The sequence below is a fragment of the Myotis daubentonii genome, chromosome 4, assembly GCF_963259705.1.
Source record: "Myotis daubentonii chromosome 4, mMyoDau2.1, whole genome shotgun sequence".
Classification (NCBI taxonomy): Eukaryota; Metazoa; Chordata; class Mammalia; order Chiroptera; family Vespertilionidae; genus Myotis; species Myotis daubentonii.
In genome coordinates, this window is record NC_081843.1 from 27922324 (window position 1) to 27939935 (window position 17612).

General features: G+C 40.9%; 1 protein-coding gene across 5 annotated transcripts; it reads right to left on the reverse strand.

The window, feature by feature from the left end:
• Nucleotides 1–4900: 4900 nt before the first annotated feature.
• GDE1 (glycerophosphodiester phosphodiesterase 1) lies at nt 4901–17568 on the reverse strand. 5 transcript variants are annotated; one of them, XM_059693323.1, is made up of 7 exons: nt 17156–17291; nt 16843–17029; nt 16092–16267; nt 13113–13218; nt 9953–10045; nt 7693–7904; nt 5187–6495 (listed from the first exon to the last, which is right to left on the reverse strand). In XM_059693323.1, exons 3-7 carry the CDS (start codon nt 16196–16198, stop codon nt 6348–6350), a joined length of 666 nt encoding a protein of 221 aa, XP_059549306.1. In that variant the 5' UTR covers nt 16199–16267; nt 16843–17029; nt 17156–17291; the 3' UTR covers nt 5187–6347. The 5 variants fall into 5 exon arrangements, with proteins under 5 accessions (XP_059549303.1, XP_059549306.1, XP_059549307.1 ...); XM_059693320.1 differs by lacking the exon at nt 16843–17029 and having other exon boundaries at nt 4901–6495; nt 17156–17568; XM_059693324.1 differs by lacking the exon at nt 16843–17029 and having other exon boundaries at nt 16092–16263; nt 17156–17289.
• Nucleotides 17569–17612: the final 44 nt, after the last annotated feature.

Below are 17612 nucleotides of genomic sequence, written 5' to 3' on the forward strand. Positions count from 1 at the left end.
GCATTTGTTCATGACTTTGAACTAAAAATATTCCAAAAGTGAAATACAAACAGGGGTCTCATCTATGAACTCTGTTGCATATGAAGTACATGAGTCTTCGGGCTTGGGCGGGGGTGTGGGTGTGGACAGGACTCTGACCTATGAGGTTTTATATGTGACCATCAAAGTCTTATGTTGGACCAAACATGAGACCAGTGGTATGTGTGGAATATATATATGTATGTATATGTTTCTGTGGGGAATAAATATGTGTGTGTGTGTGTATGTACATATGCATACACACATAGATAGCATTCTTTTTGCAGATTTGCCAAATGATTCACAAGACCTGTGACTGTACTTAAAACTGAAGGGTCCAGCAGAAAGGTGCAATTACCAAATTACCTGAGGTGGGGAATTTCTTCTTGACTCATCACTGTCATGAAATCTAATTGGAACTGGATTTAAAAAACATTTCAGATACATTTGAAACACAAACATACAATCAGTGTTCAATCATGGATTCACTTTTTCATTCACTTAGTTATTCATTAATTCACTTTATCAACGGAGTTAATTTCTTGTGGTGGCTCGTAGTGTCTGTTCATTTCACAAATACGTGCCAAGTGGTGAACAAAATAGTGAACAAGACACAGTCTCTCCCCTCAGATGCCTGGCAAGTTAATTCAGATAGGAGCTTAATAATTAATATTATAATTGTATAGATGCTGTGCAGGAGAAACCCATGGGACAACTGGGATACAACTTGTCTCGGGTCAGTGGAATTGGTATTTGAAGTGATTTCCGCCCCCCCAGCTCCGTATCATCTTAATGTTGTTTGTGTTTCTCTGGCTTCTACATCAAAAGGTAAACTCCCTCCGGAAGCATTTTTGCTGACTCACTACATCCTAAAGGTTTCTATCTCCATTCACCTCCATCTCTTGTCCCCACTTGTGTAAAGCCTGCTTCCCTGGAGATGTAAACACAACAGAAAGATTGAGTCTGCAGGTCTCACACACACGTGGATGTGAGGATGCTTTTTACATTTAGTCTTGAGATGGGGGTGTATTAGTTTCCTGGGGCTGCCGTAACCAAATATCATGGGTTGGGTGGCTTAAACAACACAGATTTATTTTCTCACAGTTCTGGAGGCTAGACGTCCAAGATCAAAGTGTTGGTATCCACAGTTTTGGTTTCCTTCTGAGTCCTGTCTCCTTGGTTTGCGGACGGCCACATTCTTGCTGTGTCCTCACACGGTGTTTTTCCTCTGTGTGTGCAGGTTCCTGTGTACCTTTCAGTGTTCAGATTTTCTCTTCTTATAAGAACACCAGGCAATTGGAATAGGACTCACCTTTATAGCTTCCTTTTAATTTATTCACCTGTGTAAAGGCCAGATCTCCAAATATGGTTACATTCTGAGGCACTGGGTGTTCAGACTTCAGCATAGGAAATTTGGGTCGACAATAACAGTTCAGATCATAACAGAGGCCAGCTCTCCCCGTCCCATCACAGCCTCTCTTTAGGCATCAGGGTTCCCAGTGCTGGCTGCCCCCAGAATCACATAGGGAGCTGTCGGACAACAGCCAGGCCCAGGCCCCACTCTAGACCAACTAGAGCAGGCATCCATATTTTTTCTTTCAAGCTCCCCAAATGGTTTTAGTAGAAAGCCAGGACTGAGGACTACTGAGCTAGGATCTAGAGTAGTCCTTCCCAAACTTGCCTGACCATAAAAGCCACTGGAGGCACTTATTAAACATACAAAAGGTAAAAAAAAAAAAAAATAAACATACAAAAGGTGAGTTCATCATATCGCATCAAAATCTTCAGGAGACATTCCCCATTCTCCTCTTCCCACCCTTATTTTAATTAGTTCAACATGATAAAAGTAACATGCTTTCCAACCATCCCTTGAAAGCTGGTAGTTTTAAGCATATATATATATAAAGGGTAGCCTCTTCTGAATTTCTGCAGGATCTGGTCCTTCAAGCGGTCTCAGCGAATGGCCCAGTTCATTTCTTAGGAGGCTATGAGATGCTTTTGTGTAAAGTTCAATTATAAAAGGAGTGGCTGAAATAGCACAGACTAGCCCTAATCGGTTTTGCTCAGTGGATGGAGCATTGGCCTATGGACTGAAAGGTTCCCGGGTTCGATTCCAGTCAGGGGCATGTACTTTTGTTGCGGGCACATCCCCAGTAGGGGGTGTGCAGGAGGCAGCTGATGGATGTTTCTAACTCTCTATCCTCTCCCTTCGTCTCTGTAAAAATTCAATTAAAAAAATTATAAATATAAAAAAATAAAATAGCACAGACTGGCGTATTTTTTTTATAACCTTTGAATTGAGGACAGATGGTAAGAATTCAGCTCACTCATAGGAACTGTCTCTATATGGTAGCACCTCACAGAATCCCCCCTCACTTGTCCAAATCAAAACCTTTTCATAGCATTTCCATGTCTGATTAACCGCCAGACAGACCATTGAGAGGAGCTCAGTGTGGAGCAGAGGGCCCTCTGCTTTGCTCACGGCTGCAGCTGATACCAGTGCCTTACCCCAGTGTGCTGTTACTCTCCACTCCGTGCCTTTTCCACTTTAATCGCTAGGGCTCTTAGGGACATTTTTCAAAAACACTCCCACTTCTATCATTTGAACCTCATAACATTATGGCTGTAAGACAGTTAGTGCAAATATCATGACCTCCATTTGACAGATGATGAAAACTTGGGCATGCACAGGTAAGTGATTTGCCTAAGGCAGGGATGGGCAAATTTTTTGATTCGAGGGCCACAATGGGTTCTTAAACTGGACCGGAGGGCCGGAACAAAAGCATGGATGGAGTGTTTGTGTGAACTAATATAAATTTAAAGTAAACATTATTACATAAAAGGTCTTTTTTTTTAGTTTTATTCATTTCAAACGAGCAGGATCCGGCCCGTGGGATGTAGTTTGCCCACGGCTGGCCTAAGGCCTCCTAGCTAGCCAGTGGCAGAATCGAGGACTTCAGGTTTTCTCTAGCTCAGTGGTTCTCAGATTTGTGCATGTATCAGAACTGCCTGGAGGTTTAAAACGAATCCTGAGCCCCACCCAGAGTTTCAGTTCTGAGATGGGCTCTGAGAATTTGCGTTTTTAGCAAGTTCCCCCATAGCTGATGTTGAATAAATGTCTCAAAGGACAGCATCCACCGTGCCTAGCCTCTTAATACTTGGCGTTTGGCACACAGATTTTGAGCATAAAGTTTAATAATAGAGCACACAAAGTCATCGATCTTCAGCATTTTTTTTAATATATATTTTATTGATTTTTTTACAGAGAGGAAGGGAAAGGGATAGAGAGTTAGAAACATCGATGAGAGAGAAACATCGATCAGCTGCCTCTTGCACACCCCCCACTGGAGATGTGCCCGCAACCAAGGTACATGCCCTTGACCGGAATCGAACCTGGGACCTTTCAGTCCGCAGGCCAACGCTCTATTCACTGAGCTAAACCAGTCAGGGAAGCATTTTTGATAAATCAAATCACCTCACCAAACCGTAACTGTCACTCCATGCTAAAGGTTTCAGTGGATGTTTGAATGTTCATTAATCCACACCCTTCCTGTCCTCAAGGCTGTGGTTTACTGTTCTGTTCAAGCACTGTTTCCACTTTAGAGAGTGGTAGGTGTAATTTTATTTAGAAATTTGCATCTAATAAAAATAGAATATTTATGTCTTGGTAAAATTCTTGTCAAAACAGGATTGTAGACGCCAGTCTCCAAATAAGGAAATGAGTATTGCTTAATCAAGTAAGTAGTGGATTTTTTAAGCCTTTTGAGGTAGCCCTTCAATGTTATGTCTCCAGAATCCTGAGAGCAGAGGTGCAGTCCAATGAACAGATGTGATTTTTATCTGTATTGATGTTCTTAGAAAGAAAGCTATCGATTGGGATTTTGGATGGCCCCTTGATACTGCTGAATCTGGATCATTTATCTAAACTCCCAAATTTTCATCTTACTGTATGTTTATCTCTAGCTTCCTCAAGGAAGTTTCCACTGATATCCTCTAATTCGTTCCTTCAACATTTATTGAACATATACAGGCATTGCTACAGGTATGGACCAGCCATGATAAGCAGGGCTTTAGGATGTGGGCTCTGGAATTACATCACCTGTGCTTGAATCCTTATCCTATTACTGTTGTGTGACTGTAGACAAGCTACTTAATTTCCCTGTGCTTTGGTGTCCTTTAGCATATTATGGTAACTACCTCATGGTGTTGTTGCAAAGTAAATACATGGAAAACATTTGAAATAGTGTCTCGCACATGGTAGAGTCAGTAAATGTTATTAACAAGCCTTTTACATGCACTTTCGTTTAATCACAACCAGCCTCTGAGGTGGTATTACTACTGCCCTTATTTTACAGATGATTTAGTAACTAGTCCAAGGTCATACAGCTGGCAAGGTGCTGATCAGGAAATCAAGATTTACCTTTCTCTGATCCCAAATCCTGTTTTTAACCCAATACCAAGCCTTTCAAGTAAGTACTTAATAGTAGTAATATATATTTATGATTTCAGAGAGGCATGTGCTCCTGGTTCATAGGTCAACGCTCAACCAGAGCCACACTGGGCAGGCAACAGTAATACTTATTAACATCTTTCTTCATCCAAATTCTCCATTCTTCAAGGCCCAAGCCACTTTAGCACAGGCTCTAATCCTTCATTGGGTATGGCACAGTCAAGAGTAAAATGGATTTGGGACAAAAGTCAAGACAGTAAACTGGCTTTCAAAAGGTCTTCACACAAGAGGGATGTTAACTTTACTGCCCCTAAAGGCATTCCTTCCCTGTCGATGTGCATCTCTGAATATAAGTCACAGGAGGAATTCGGGCCACAGAAATTTTGGGTGGTTCTCATTATTTGTCATAATGTGACACAGAAATACATGCAGTTTAGGAATCTGCTCCATTTATTGAATAAATCTTTATCTTATAATCTTAAAATTCAAGGAAAATTTTATAAATGGAAAATTATCCCAAACCCCACCTACATGCTCCTGCCAACACCAACTATAGCAAAAATCCATTTGCTTCTCACTGCCACCTGGCTGCGTGGACCGGTGGCCCACTGGACTCAGGAGGGAAGTCATGACTAAGTTGTGAGGTCTGCGATCAAGGCTACAGATGGGGCTGTTAGGTAGGGGGAAGAGGGGCCTAGAGGAGAAAGAAAGCTTTGCAATCTTTTAAAGTCTCAACTTTATTTTAAATATTGCTATTTAAGTTCACAATAAGACCTTCCAGTAGCTCGTGTGGGAAGGAATTGGGAATCAAGAGCTGTATAAAGGCAGGCAGGGAGTTAAAAGCAAGAGCTCTGAGTCAGACCAACCTAGATTTGAATCCCAATTGCACCAAGGAATTTGAGACCTTAAGTAACTAATTTTGCAGTGCCTCAGTTTCCTCAAAAAGCCAATACCTCTAAGATTTTTGTGAGATTTAATTAAGATAATGTGTTAAAAACCACTAAAGTTCCTGGCAAATAGTAAAAAAAAAAATTTTTTAACTATCATAAGATCAGGCTCTACTACATCACCAGTGGTGTCATTTTTTGAATAAGACCCTTCCATTTCACAGGTTTTAGTTTTCTCACGTAAAATGAGGATAAGCCTAGATGTCCTTGATAGTCTCCCATCATCTGTTGTAGAGTAGCCTGAAAGGGTGACACTCTGCCCCCTAGTGGTCCATAGTTCTTATTTCAAGATACCACAAACAATCCCTCAGGCTGGTGTCAAGACTTCCCTGACATTTGTGTCTCACTGAAGCTGTTGCCCCCGTCACTGGATTGCTGATAGCAGCTTCCCTAAATTCCTTATGTCCTAGGATTTGATGCTTGATAAGCAGTTTTCCTTTCGTGCTCTTTTTAATGATTTTATTATCAGTATGGTCACAAGTTTGATGACTACAGTACATTGATAATGTAGCCAAATACAAATATTTTAAATAAATTACATGTGTGTCAAATTTTAAAATGTCAAGTTTGAGTGATCATGCGTATCCCATGCATTTGCATTTGTGCCCCCACACTGCACAGCTCAATCTGTGCCTATCCTCACTGGGTCTTGGTGTGTGCCTCAGCGAGGTCTGGGCAGGAGCTATTGTGCCTTTTTTTGCAGACCCAGATTTTCAAGAGCAATGGTGTTGAACTCAGGCATTCATTCCATGGAGCACAGTGGCAACACCAGGCTTTGCTTTGGTCCAAGGTTAAAATGCAATTACCGACTATTGCTTCTGCGGGCCACCCGATTCCCCATGGCTTGGGCTAGCACAAAGGGTTTTTCAGGATCCCTGCATGAGGCCAGCAGGCAATCTCTGTACCCATGGCTTCCTCCCTGGGGGAAAAGTCTAGTAGTGAGGTGGGCAGTCTTCCAACATGCTGTCAGTGATATAGCTGGAACCAAGATAGGATTCATAGTAACTTTTTTCATCAAAAGTATTAACAGTCCAACCAACCACCTGAATGCCTTTAGCGGACCACTTCTTTAGGTAGTTCCTGGAGAAAGAGGAAAAAACAAATCTGTTAGAACAATGACCAGTTGGCCTAGGCATCTATGCTGGTCACTAAGTCTGGTACTCAATGAGTACTCACAGTGCTCTTAACTGGCCGCTGCACTGAAATCAGAGAAAATGTTCCAAAAGCCAGCTGTCACACTGTCACAGCTTAAAACTTTTCAGGGGCTTACTAAAAATCCCACCCCTTCCCAATAAGTCATAACAGAGGCCGTTCCTAGCTTAGTCCCACCTGTCTCTTTGGCCTCATCTTAAACCATACTGCCCCTTTCTTTCCTGTGCTGCAGTACACTGACTTTCTTTTAGTTCCTTGAAACAACCAGATTCTTTGCTGCCACAACATTTTTGCATGTGTTTCTCCCTCTGACTTGATCTCCACACCATTCCCCTCAGTTCCTACTCACCCTTTAGCTGTTTTCCCCAACTCCCCTGACTAGGTAAAATTTTATATGCACACTGTTCTCACCTACAAAGCATTTATCTTAGCTGTAATTTGTTGAATTTTTATCTCCTTTTCCACTTAACTATAAACTCCATGAGGACAGAACATGGCTTTGTTTCTTTACCACAGTATCTTCAGATTCTTAATACCTTGCAATACTGTAGACCAAGCATGTCAAACTCGCGGCTGGCCACCAGAGTTTGACATGCTTGCTGTAGACATACACCAAATATTTATTGAATTAAATGCATACATTATAATCAGCTGAAATACACAGCTACAAAACTGCTAAAAAACAGATTGCCAGCACGTTAGGGAACAAGAAGTTTTGGAAACAGTGGAGCAGAGCCTGCGATGTAGCGGGGAGTGGGAGGAAAGACTGAAGAGATGAGTTAGGCACCCACAGGACATCTTTGCTGTGGCTCTGTCTGACCTGGATCCTACACTGGTTTTCAAAGGAGACGATCACAAGGAAATGTAATTTCTCTCTCATCAGTTTGACAAATTTATTTTTTCTATAAAATGCACTTAAAACCAAGAATATTTGACCAACTTGTTTTTGGAAATAATAAAGTATGCCTGAACTCTTCCCACCTAAGAAGCTAGTGGCATCCCAACTTAATAAAGGCACGTTGGGCTCTGTGGGTGGGAACTTATCCAGGCTGTCCACTGTTACTCTTCCTTTCCAAGAAGAGCATTCAAGAAATGTGTCAGAAGATAAAATACTGTTCAACTTACGGGGATATAGAATCCTTCTGTACGAGGAAAGCTGAAATCCCACACAGGTACCACAAGACATTATGCATGCTCCAGTCGAGTAAAATGTCTAAGACCACAAATGTGGACAGTTTCCACATGTTATCATAGCGTGGTTTCCCATCTCCCGTATGGCTAAGGCTCCAAGGTCTGTGAGTTAAAGCCGTTACTACATTCCGATCTGTTTGTCTCATCTGAAAAGGAATTTTGGAAAATATAATAATTATCATAAGTCCAATACCTCTCACTTCTTATTTAAATTTAGCCAATGTTCTCATTCTGAAAAGTGATTTAGTACCCTGTCCCCATGTCTACTAAATAAGTACTCTATCATAAACACTTTGAGAAAATAAGGTGACAGAGTAAAGCATCTATATACATAAAAGCCCAGAGGCCCTAATGGTGGAACAACCAGAACGACCGGAACAACTAGTCGCTATGAAGCGCACTGCAGCTGCCAACCGGCCTGATCCGGGCCCTGATAGGCCCCCAACCTCCTACAGCCCCTCCCCCCCAGCCAGCCCTGCCTCCAATAGGGCCCCCCAACACAACTGGGGGCGGGACCAGCCAGCCAACCACCCGCGGCCCCTCCCTGCAGCCGGCCGGCCCCCTGATAGGCCTCAATCGCCGGCCAGGCCAAGGGACCCCACCCATGCACGAATTCGTGCACTGGAACTCTAGTTTAATATAAGTATCAATAAGAACAATTCCTTTACAATCCTAAACAAACTGCAATCCTATCTTTAAAATGAGAAAATCATAATCTCAAAGAGAAATCATAATCTGGGGTCAAGTTTTAATAATGTCACAAGAAAATACTTTCAACAGGATATTAACTTAAATTTTGGGCAAAGATAATTAGAACTCAATGAGGATGGAACTACAATCATTTCAAGATAGGCTGGTTAGCTTTTGATCCTTTCTAGAGAAAATGGCTGAAAAGAGTGGTGGGGGTGGGGAAGCAGGATAAGTACGTGAGAAGAGAATAAAGAGGAAAAATGTGGGGTTGGGATAGGAAGAGGGCAAAAGAGAAATGGGGAGATATGGGTGGAATTATTTAAGTCTGTGTTCTATGCTCCTCTGGAAAATACAGCATACATTTTAATTTTTTTAATGTTTTTATTGATTTCAGAGAGGAAGAGCTAGATAGAAACATCAATGATAAAAGAGAATCATTGATCAGCTGCTTCCTGAGCACCCCCTATTGGGGATCAAGCCTGGAATCCGGGCATGTGCCCTGACCGGGAATCAAACCATGACCTCCTGGTTCATAGGTCCACTGAGCCACCAGGGCCGGCCTGCAGCATACATTGTAAAAGCCTCTGTGGCCAAGTAAGTTTGGAAACCACTGATCCAAATATTGGAAAGCCCTATGAGGCCTATTCATCTTATTGACAGTTTACATGTGGACTGGCTACACTCTTACTACAAAATTTTAAATGTATGTTCTGTTGGTCACTATTACAGAGTGCTACAGAACCAACTCATTATTTTGGAAACTGGCAAATTAAGGGAAAGATTAAGCATTTATTTGCCTATTGGGCAACTAAATAGTAGATTAGTTTCTTTTTATAGAAGTATTCCAGCTAATACATGAAGAAATTATAGAATTAAAATACTAACATTTTGCAACCCCTAATAAAGTGAGAGAGCTGACCATTGGCATCAGTAGCAGCTGCTAACAAGAGTCAGCCAACTATTTTTCAAAAGGTATATTTTGCTGTTACTCAGTGAGATGTAGAGCTACATAATTCTTTCTGTTCTGAGAATGTTTTCCAAAGTAATCTGAATGAACCTATAAACATTAAAAAAAAAAAAAGGAGCTAAAAAGGAATCACGGGATTTTTAATATATTTTTTATTGATTTCAGAGAGAAGAGGGATGAGAGAGAGAAACATCAGTGATGAAAGAGAATCATAGATCGGCTGCCTCCTGCATACCCCCTACTGGGGATCGAGCCCACAACCAGGGCATGTACCTGACTGAGAATTGAACCATGAACTCCTGGTTCATAGGCTGACACTCACCTACTGAGCCACACCAGCCAGACCGGAATCATGGTATTTTTAAATGGGATATGAGTACATTCCCCTTCCTGAATTTCTCTGGTTAACTTAAAAGAGGAGTTTCTTAACTGATTCAGTTCAATTTAATTGGCATCTGTCTTACAGTTATTTGGCCCATTGCTATTATCACCACCAACTAATATAATATTATTTACAACAAATATCCTAAATCTTACCTTATAGATAACTTCTGGCAAGAAAGAGCAGACCATACTAGTATTGTATAGTTGAGGAAACTCCATATATATTTTCTTTAGAGCATCAATAGCCTGTAAAACATAAGCAATTCATGTATTTAAAATCTATTAGGCAATAACTATTACATATTAAGTACAACCCTATCAAATAAATCAGAGGTTTACTAATATGTAGGGACATTGAAAGGAGTATTAGTAGATCCCACTATCTATTGGGATATATTTTAAACTCACATCTGCAGCATCTGAAGAAACTGGAATACAGCTACTTTATTGTCTTGCTAAAAGGCTCACCTCTTTTGTCATATTTTTGGAAAGTATGGCAAACTGTAGGCCAGTGGAGGCTAGAAACAAAATTTTAAAATATTTTCCCTATACCTTAGTTTAGCCACTAGGAAAAGTCCTTTTATACCCAAAACTCTATCACCCTGTGCTTTTCCAAGCTAAAGTATAAGCCACCAGCCTGGAAACTACAAAAGGGTAGGTTTTCTCAGTCCAGAGGACTGAGAGGAAACGGCATCCACCATGAACATGAAGGTAGGAACAAGGGAGGAATTTGGGAGAGCTGGAAATCTCCCAACTCTCCACAAGGTAAGCAAAAATTTCTTTTTGTAGCCCAACTAATAAATGAAGAAGGAATTATAGAATTAAAATATTGATATTTTGTAACCTCTAGTGAATTAATAATAGATTTGGCCATTGAATTTAATGCTACTACATCATAATTTTTGAAATACTGCTAATTTTTGGAAAGTCACACATACCTATAACGAAATAAAGGCAACCACATGGATTCCAAAAAAGAAAAAAAGAACATAGAAATTATTCATGTTATGCTTCCCCTTCACTAATGAAACAGAGTGTGAGCTACAGAGCCGAAGTTATTTTCCCGCTGTTTGAATTATCACATGCACTGCACTGTGTAACTCTTCATCTACATTATTTATTTAATTCTCACAACAACCCTATGTGGTAGTTTCTTTTATGATTCCCATTTTACCCATGAGGAAATTGAAACTTATCAAGGTTGAGGTTACACTGTACTAAGTCCATAATATTGGCTCCTGTGCTCGACTGCCACCAATTTGCCGCCAACATCTGTTCCTTTATATGACATCTTGGTAAACTGGATCACTATGTTCTACCCAGGTTTGCCCAAACCACCTTTTGAGCACCCAACCAGAAAGCTTAAATAGCTGGATTAACAAAAAAAAATTGTCTTCTCCCTCTGCCCACCTCCCTCTTATTCTAAAACAGTGGTTCTCAACCTTCCTAATGCCGCGACCCTTTAATACAGTTCCTCATGTTGTGGTGACCCCCAATTTCATTGTTACAAATTGAACATAATTAAAGCATACTGATTAATCACAAAAACAATATATAATTATATATGTGTTTTCCGATGGTCTTAGGCGACCCCTGTGAAAGGGTCGTTTGACCCCCAAAGGGGTCACGACCCACAGGTTGAGAACTGCTGCTCTAGAGACTAAGTATGAAGGTCAGTACACCATGGGTGAAATGTAGGACCTGTCAGGGTTCCCAAATATGGGCCTTATTATCAATAAAACCTGAAGTGCTCATTAAAAATACATGTTCCTTGATCCCTAGAAATTTTCAGAATTTCTTCTCTAGTTGGTATGGCCCAGAAATCCATAGTTTTTATAGGCATTCCTGGTAATTCTGATGCAGACCAACTGAAAAACCTAAAACTATCAATTTAGAAGAATAATAAATTAACCAGAGCACCATTCTCTTTTTTCTTCAAAAATAGTTTACTAGCCCTAGCTGGTTTGGCTCAGTGGAGAGCATCGGCATGCGGACTGCAGGGTCCCAGGTTCGGTTCCAGTCAAGGGCACATGCCCGGGCTCGATCCCCAGTAGGGGCATGCAGGAGGCAGCTGATCAATGATTCTCTCTCATCATTAATGTCTCTATCTCTTTCTCCCTCTCTGAAATCAATAAAAATATGTATGTTTAAAAAATACGAGTTTACTATACTAAAGTCAGAATATATACTGTGGCTTGTATTTCAGATTTTAACAACTGGTTTCAATTGTATCCTGGGATTAATTTTAAAACTTGGCATCATCAGAATTCTAAACCAGTAGACAGCCATTACTGATTCTAACTATTATAAGCTAGGGGTAAATACGCAAGTTACCCAAATGCGGAAAAAGTATTTGTACTTGAAAAGCTGATTACAAAAAAACAAATGTTATCTGAACTACATTTTCCCATTATTTTCCATTGCAATATGTTTTCATGAGTAAAAGTGTATGTTCTAAAATGTAAGCAAAATTTTACATAGGAATGTCATACATATTTGAAAGTATTATAGTAATTTTCTGACACAAGTATACCAGTAACTATTCAAATCATAGAATAACAAAACTATACATAAGAGATAGAAATCATACAGAAGGGCTAAAGGTGTGCAAAAAAATATCCTATTAGCTATCAGAAGCTTTAAATTTCATCCATAGTTGTCCACCTAAGACAGCGGTTCTCGACCTGTGGGTCGCAACCACTTGGGGGTTGAACGACCCTTTCACAGGGGTTGCCAAAGACCATTGGAAAACACATATAATAATTACATACTGTTTTTGTTCCATTTGTAACAATGAAAATACATCCTGCATATCAGATATTTACATTATGATTCATAACAGTAGCAAAATTACAGTTATGATGTAGCAACGAAAATAATTTTATGGTTGGGGGTCACCACAACATGAGGAACTGTATTAAAGAGTCGTGGCATTAGGAAGGTTGAGAACCACTGATCTAAGACCTTTAGTAGCCAGATGAAGCTGGTTGTGTCCAACTCCTGTTTAAAAAGTGCCTCCTTACTATTTATTTCATATCTCTGGCAAATGCTTTATGCAAACTGGAGATACCTCTTCTATGTTATGCTACTTGTAGAATTATCAGTTATTAAACGGTTCCATCAAAGGTTAAAAAAAGATTCTGTGATTTACAGTTTTCCTTACAGATGTGGATTTTTGCATTGTACACTTCCATTAAGCAAATATAATTTATAAAAATAATTTAAGAATAAATAACAAATTATGTAGTTTTGGAAATCACTAACAATTAAAGATGTCTTTTTTAACAAGTAAAGTCTATGGTATAAATTTTACCTTATTTGCATGGCCCTTGACATCAAAGAAGATTGTGAGGTTTTGGTTTAGGGACTCTACAACTCCTTCTCTCAGGGTAGGGATTTTTTCATTAGGGAAATCATTCCTGTCAGAGAGGGAAAAGGCATAGTACATTGCAGGAAAAACAAGAGGTACAAGTTTAGTGGAACAGACATTTAAACAATGTCTCCCAAACAAAAGGAAAGAATGTTTTCCCCAACTTCCTTTCTTAACTACACTAAAGTCCAAGGGTAATTTACTATATGGACTTGAACCAAAGTACTGATATTCCTGACCAAAGAACAGAAACAACAACAAAAATCATTTAATTTTTAGGAAGTCACTGGATTTCCACTGAATTAGCAATATAAGTAGAAATTCTACTCAACAAAGGGCAGAATATATGCCACCTTTGGAAACTCAGAGACTTAATTTTAAGATTGTAATTGCCCTTGCCCTAACCTGTTTGGCTCAGTGCATAAAGCGTTGGCCTGCGGACTGAAGGGTCCCAGGTTCGATTCCTGTCAAGGTCATGTACCTTGGTTGCGGGCACATCCCTAGTGGGGGGTGTGCGGGAGGCAGCTGATCGATGTTTCTCTCTCATTGATGTTTCTGGCTCTCTATCCCTCTCCCTTCTTCTCTGTAAAAACTCAATAAAATATATTAAAAAAAAAAAAAAAGATTGTAATTGCCCTAACAGAACCTTTACAGGAAAAATTCCTAGGATTACATAAATCTATGATTCTTTCTCATCATTGATGTTGTTCATTTAAGTACAACTGTTTAAAATAATGTTCTAATACATAATTTTCTGATTAAAAAAAGGGAAGTTAAGTGCAAGATATTAAGAAATTGGCTTTTCTCACATAATGAAGTTTCACAGCACATGATTTAACTTATGCTAATTCAACTATATTATTTCAATTGTAAGATCTTGAAATCAATCCTATATAATAAAAGGCTAATATGCAAATCGACGGAAAGGTGAAAAGAACGGTCACTATGACATGCACTGACTACCAGGGAGCAGATGCTCAATGAGGGAGCTGCCCCCTGGTGGTCAGTACACTCCCACAGGGGGAGCGCCACTCAGCCAGAAGTCAGGCTCATGGCTGGCAAGCACAGTGGCAGTGGTGGGAGCCTCTCCCACCTCCAAGGCAGCGCTAAGGATGTTCGAATGCCAGCAGTCAGACATCCCCTGAGGGCTCCTGGATTGTGAGAAGGTGCAGGCCGGGCTGAGGGACTCTTCCCCCTCCCACCCGAGTGCATGAAATTTGTGCACCGGGCCTCTAGTAAAAATATATATTTTTTAAAGTTAAATAAAATATATTAAAAAAAGAAAAAACAAAATGCAACCTATTCCAATTGTAGAATAAAAACTTGTTATTGCTAAAGATATAAAGATGGTATACTGACTCTGTTATCATGCTTCTCCCTCCCCTCCAAGATTTTTAAATTGATTTTTAGAGAGAGAGAAAGAGGGAGAGGGAAACATCAATATGAGAATGAAACATGGATTGATTGGCTGCCTCCAATACGCCCCCTACAGGGCATCAAGCCTATAATTCAGGCATTTGCCCTAACCAGGCATCGAACCGACAACCTTTTGGTGCATGGGACAACACCCAACCAACTGAGCCACACTGGCCAGGGTTGATATCATGCTTTCTTAAAGGATTTTAAGAGTGATGCTGACACTAAGCATTTTTTGCTTTTTAAGTGCTAACTTTGAACCTGACATCATATGTGCAATGTCACTGTCACATTAAAACCAGCCTTTTACCCTAGCTGGTTTGGCTCAGCGTCTGCCTGTGGACTGAAGGGTCCCGGGTTCCATTCCAGCCAAGGGCGCATGCCCAGGTTATGGGCTCAATCCCCAGTTGGGGGTGTGCAGGAGGCAGCCAATCCATGATTCTCTCTCATCATTGATGTTTCTATCTCTCTCTCCCTCTCCCTTCCTATCTAAAATCAATAAAAATACATATTTTTTTTAAAAAACAGCCTTTCCCTCGCATGCAGCAGAGCATGAAATATCTGATTACTACAGTAAAGGGTAATCTCAGCAGCCTGGATTTAGAACTTGCAAGTGTTATAATATTCTTTCTAGACTAAAACATGATTTCCTTTGGCTGACTTTTAATTTCTTTCCGACTCTAGGAAAATTAAGTCTAACTCATCTTTTCGGGAGGAATTTAACTTAACCATAGGGCGGAATACTCAGTACTCAAGTAGTACTCATCATTGTCCAGAGAACTGATACGATATAATAACAGTAAGCACAGTTTTCAGTATTACAAGAGGAGAAGGATTTAAATAACCACGTTCCAAAGTATATTATTTCCCAGTATACCAGTTTGTAGTTGTTAATGGTAGGAAGAGTGTGGGTTCTATGGTCATATACATTTGAGAAACACTAAATTAAAGGTAACAATTGACTGACATGGACTATTTTCCAGGAGGAACAACTAGAGTAGTGTTTGATTTTAGTTGATCATAGAGCCCTTTTCTTGGAGAACATCATATAGGACTAGTTTTGATATACATATATATAGGGCGTCCCCCCAAAATATATACACACAATTTGAATAATTACAAAGGCAGTGTTTATTAAATACATTTCATTTTTCAAAACTGAGCTATCAGCTGTTAAAGTGTATATGGTATACATTTTTGGGGGACACCCTGTGTATATATATATAATTTATATGACAGTACAACGTAATTGTCATGTTAGTGACTAAGACAGAGTATTGTCTTAAGAATAATTCCAAGGCCAAATTTGGCCTCAGTGGGAAAAGATTAAAAACATCCATTTCTGTTGTTCCTGGCAACTGCTTATTACTTAGGAAATTTGTAGACAGTTCAAAATAAAACACAACCAAACAACTCTCCTGGAGCAGAAAATGTGCTTGGAGATGCCAGTGTCTGTCATCTCCAACAAAAGCTGAAGATATGTTTAAGAGACAATCAACAACTTACCTTAATCTGTGATTTGCTGCAGGATTAAGCTTCCTAATTTGTTCAAATGTCAAATCACATATTCGACCAGTGCCATCTGTCGTCCTATCCACTGTGTTATCGTGCATTAAGACGGGAACCCCATCAGAGGTAAACTCAATGTCCAGCTCCACACCTGTGGCTCCATTCTTAGCTGCCTTAACAAAAACATCAACAATATTAATGTCAAGTGTCATTTTGCAATATAAACACTCAAGGCAACCAACAGCTACTCTTACGGATTCTTTTCATATTCAATTTATCCATTCCTCAACTGATAGACCACTTTTGTTGTTTCCACTTTTTGACTATTATGAATAACACTATGAACATTCGTATCCAAATTTTTCGTTTCAATTCTTTTGGGTATATACCTAGGAGTGGAATTGCTGGATCATATGGTAACTCTATGTTTCACCTTTTGAAGAACTGCCAGACTGTTTTCCCACTAGCTCTGAAATCAATGAAAAATATTTTTTAAAAAAAAGCAAATGACATTTGAGCTGAGACCATAATAGATAAAAGGAAGTCGACCATATGAAGATCCAGGGGAAGAATGTTCCAAGCAGAATAAATAGCAAGTATAATACAAAGGCCACAAAGTGACCTCATCTATTGATTCTTGACCTAAAGAGCAAACACCTGTGGACGTCTTAACAGTCATTCTTTATCCCATTACCCTTTTTCTCCATTGCATTTTCGCTCTCTTAAAGACTCTCATATATGTATTTACGTGTTTAAGGCCTGTCTCCTGGACTCCAATGCAAGTTCTGTAAAAGCCAGGTGCCTTTCTGTCTTGTCCATGACTGCATGCTCAGCGCCTGGCACCTGGCAAACATGAGCGTACTCGCTGGGTTCTATAAATACTTGCAGTCGGGAGGCTTGCCAGACGTCAAAGGGATGGAGGGCCACTTCAATGTCTTCCCGGCGGACGAATGGGGTTATGGGAAGGCAGGCAATCGTGAGAAGGCGGGGGAACCTTCGGAAAAGACACGCAGGAAGCAGTCCCAGCTCCCCGGAGGTGCGCGAGGCGGCCGGGGTCTCACCTGCCGAATGGCCGCCAGCGTGTTCTCGGGGGCGTCGTGGCAGCCGCCGCGGTGGGCGATGGCGGAGACGCGGTCGCGGGGCCGCAGCACCTGCAGGGCCCGGCGCGCGGGCAGAGGCTCGAAGCTGAAGAGGCGCAGCAGGAGGTAGAGGATGCCGGTGAAGAGGCAGGCATTGCAGGGGCTGCGCGTCAGCAGCAGGAACAGCAGCAGCAGGAAGGAGAAGGGGCCCAGGAGGCCCCCCTGTGTCTCCCAGAGCCACATGCCGGCGCCCGCACCGGCACGGACGGGAATCCCGGACCCGCCGGGCTCCCGGGACAGGAGAGCGAGAAGCAAGGGCAAGAATTCAAGGCACTCACCGCAGAAGCACCCTTCAAGGGTTACAGCGCCGCGCAATGGCGGCGGCGGCGGCGGTCACATCCGGAGAGGAGCCTGCAGCCCAGCCAATCAGGGCCGGGGA

Excerpts from the sequence above, each read along its gene's own strand:
- GDE1 (XM_059693320.1), bottom strand. The coding sequence starts at position 17,416 with ATGTGGCTCTGGGAGACACAGGGGGGCCTCCTGGGCCCCTTCTCCTTC. Across the intron at positions 13,219-16,091 it reads GCAGCAAATCACAGATTAAG|GAATGATTTCCCTAATGAAA; the intron begins GTAAGTTGTTGA and ends CCTCTCTGACAG. Across the intron at positions 10,046-13,112 it reads TCAAGGGCCATGCAAATAAG|GCTATTGATGCTCTAAAGAA; the intron begins GTAAAATTTATA and ends TATGTTTTACAG.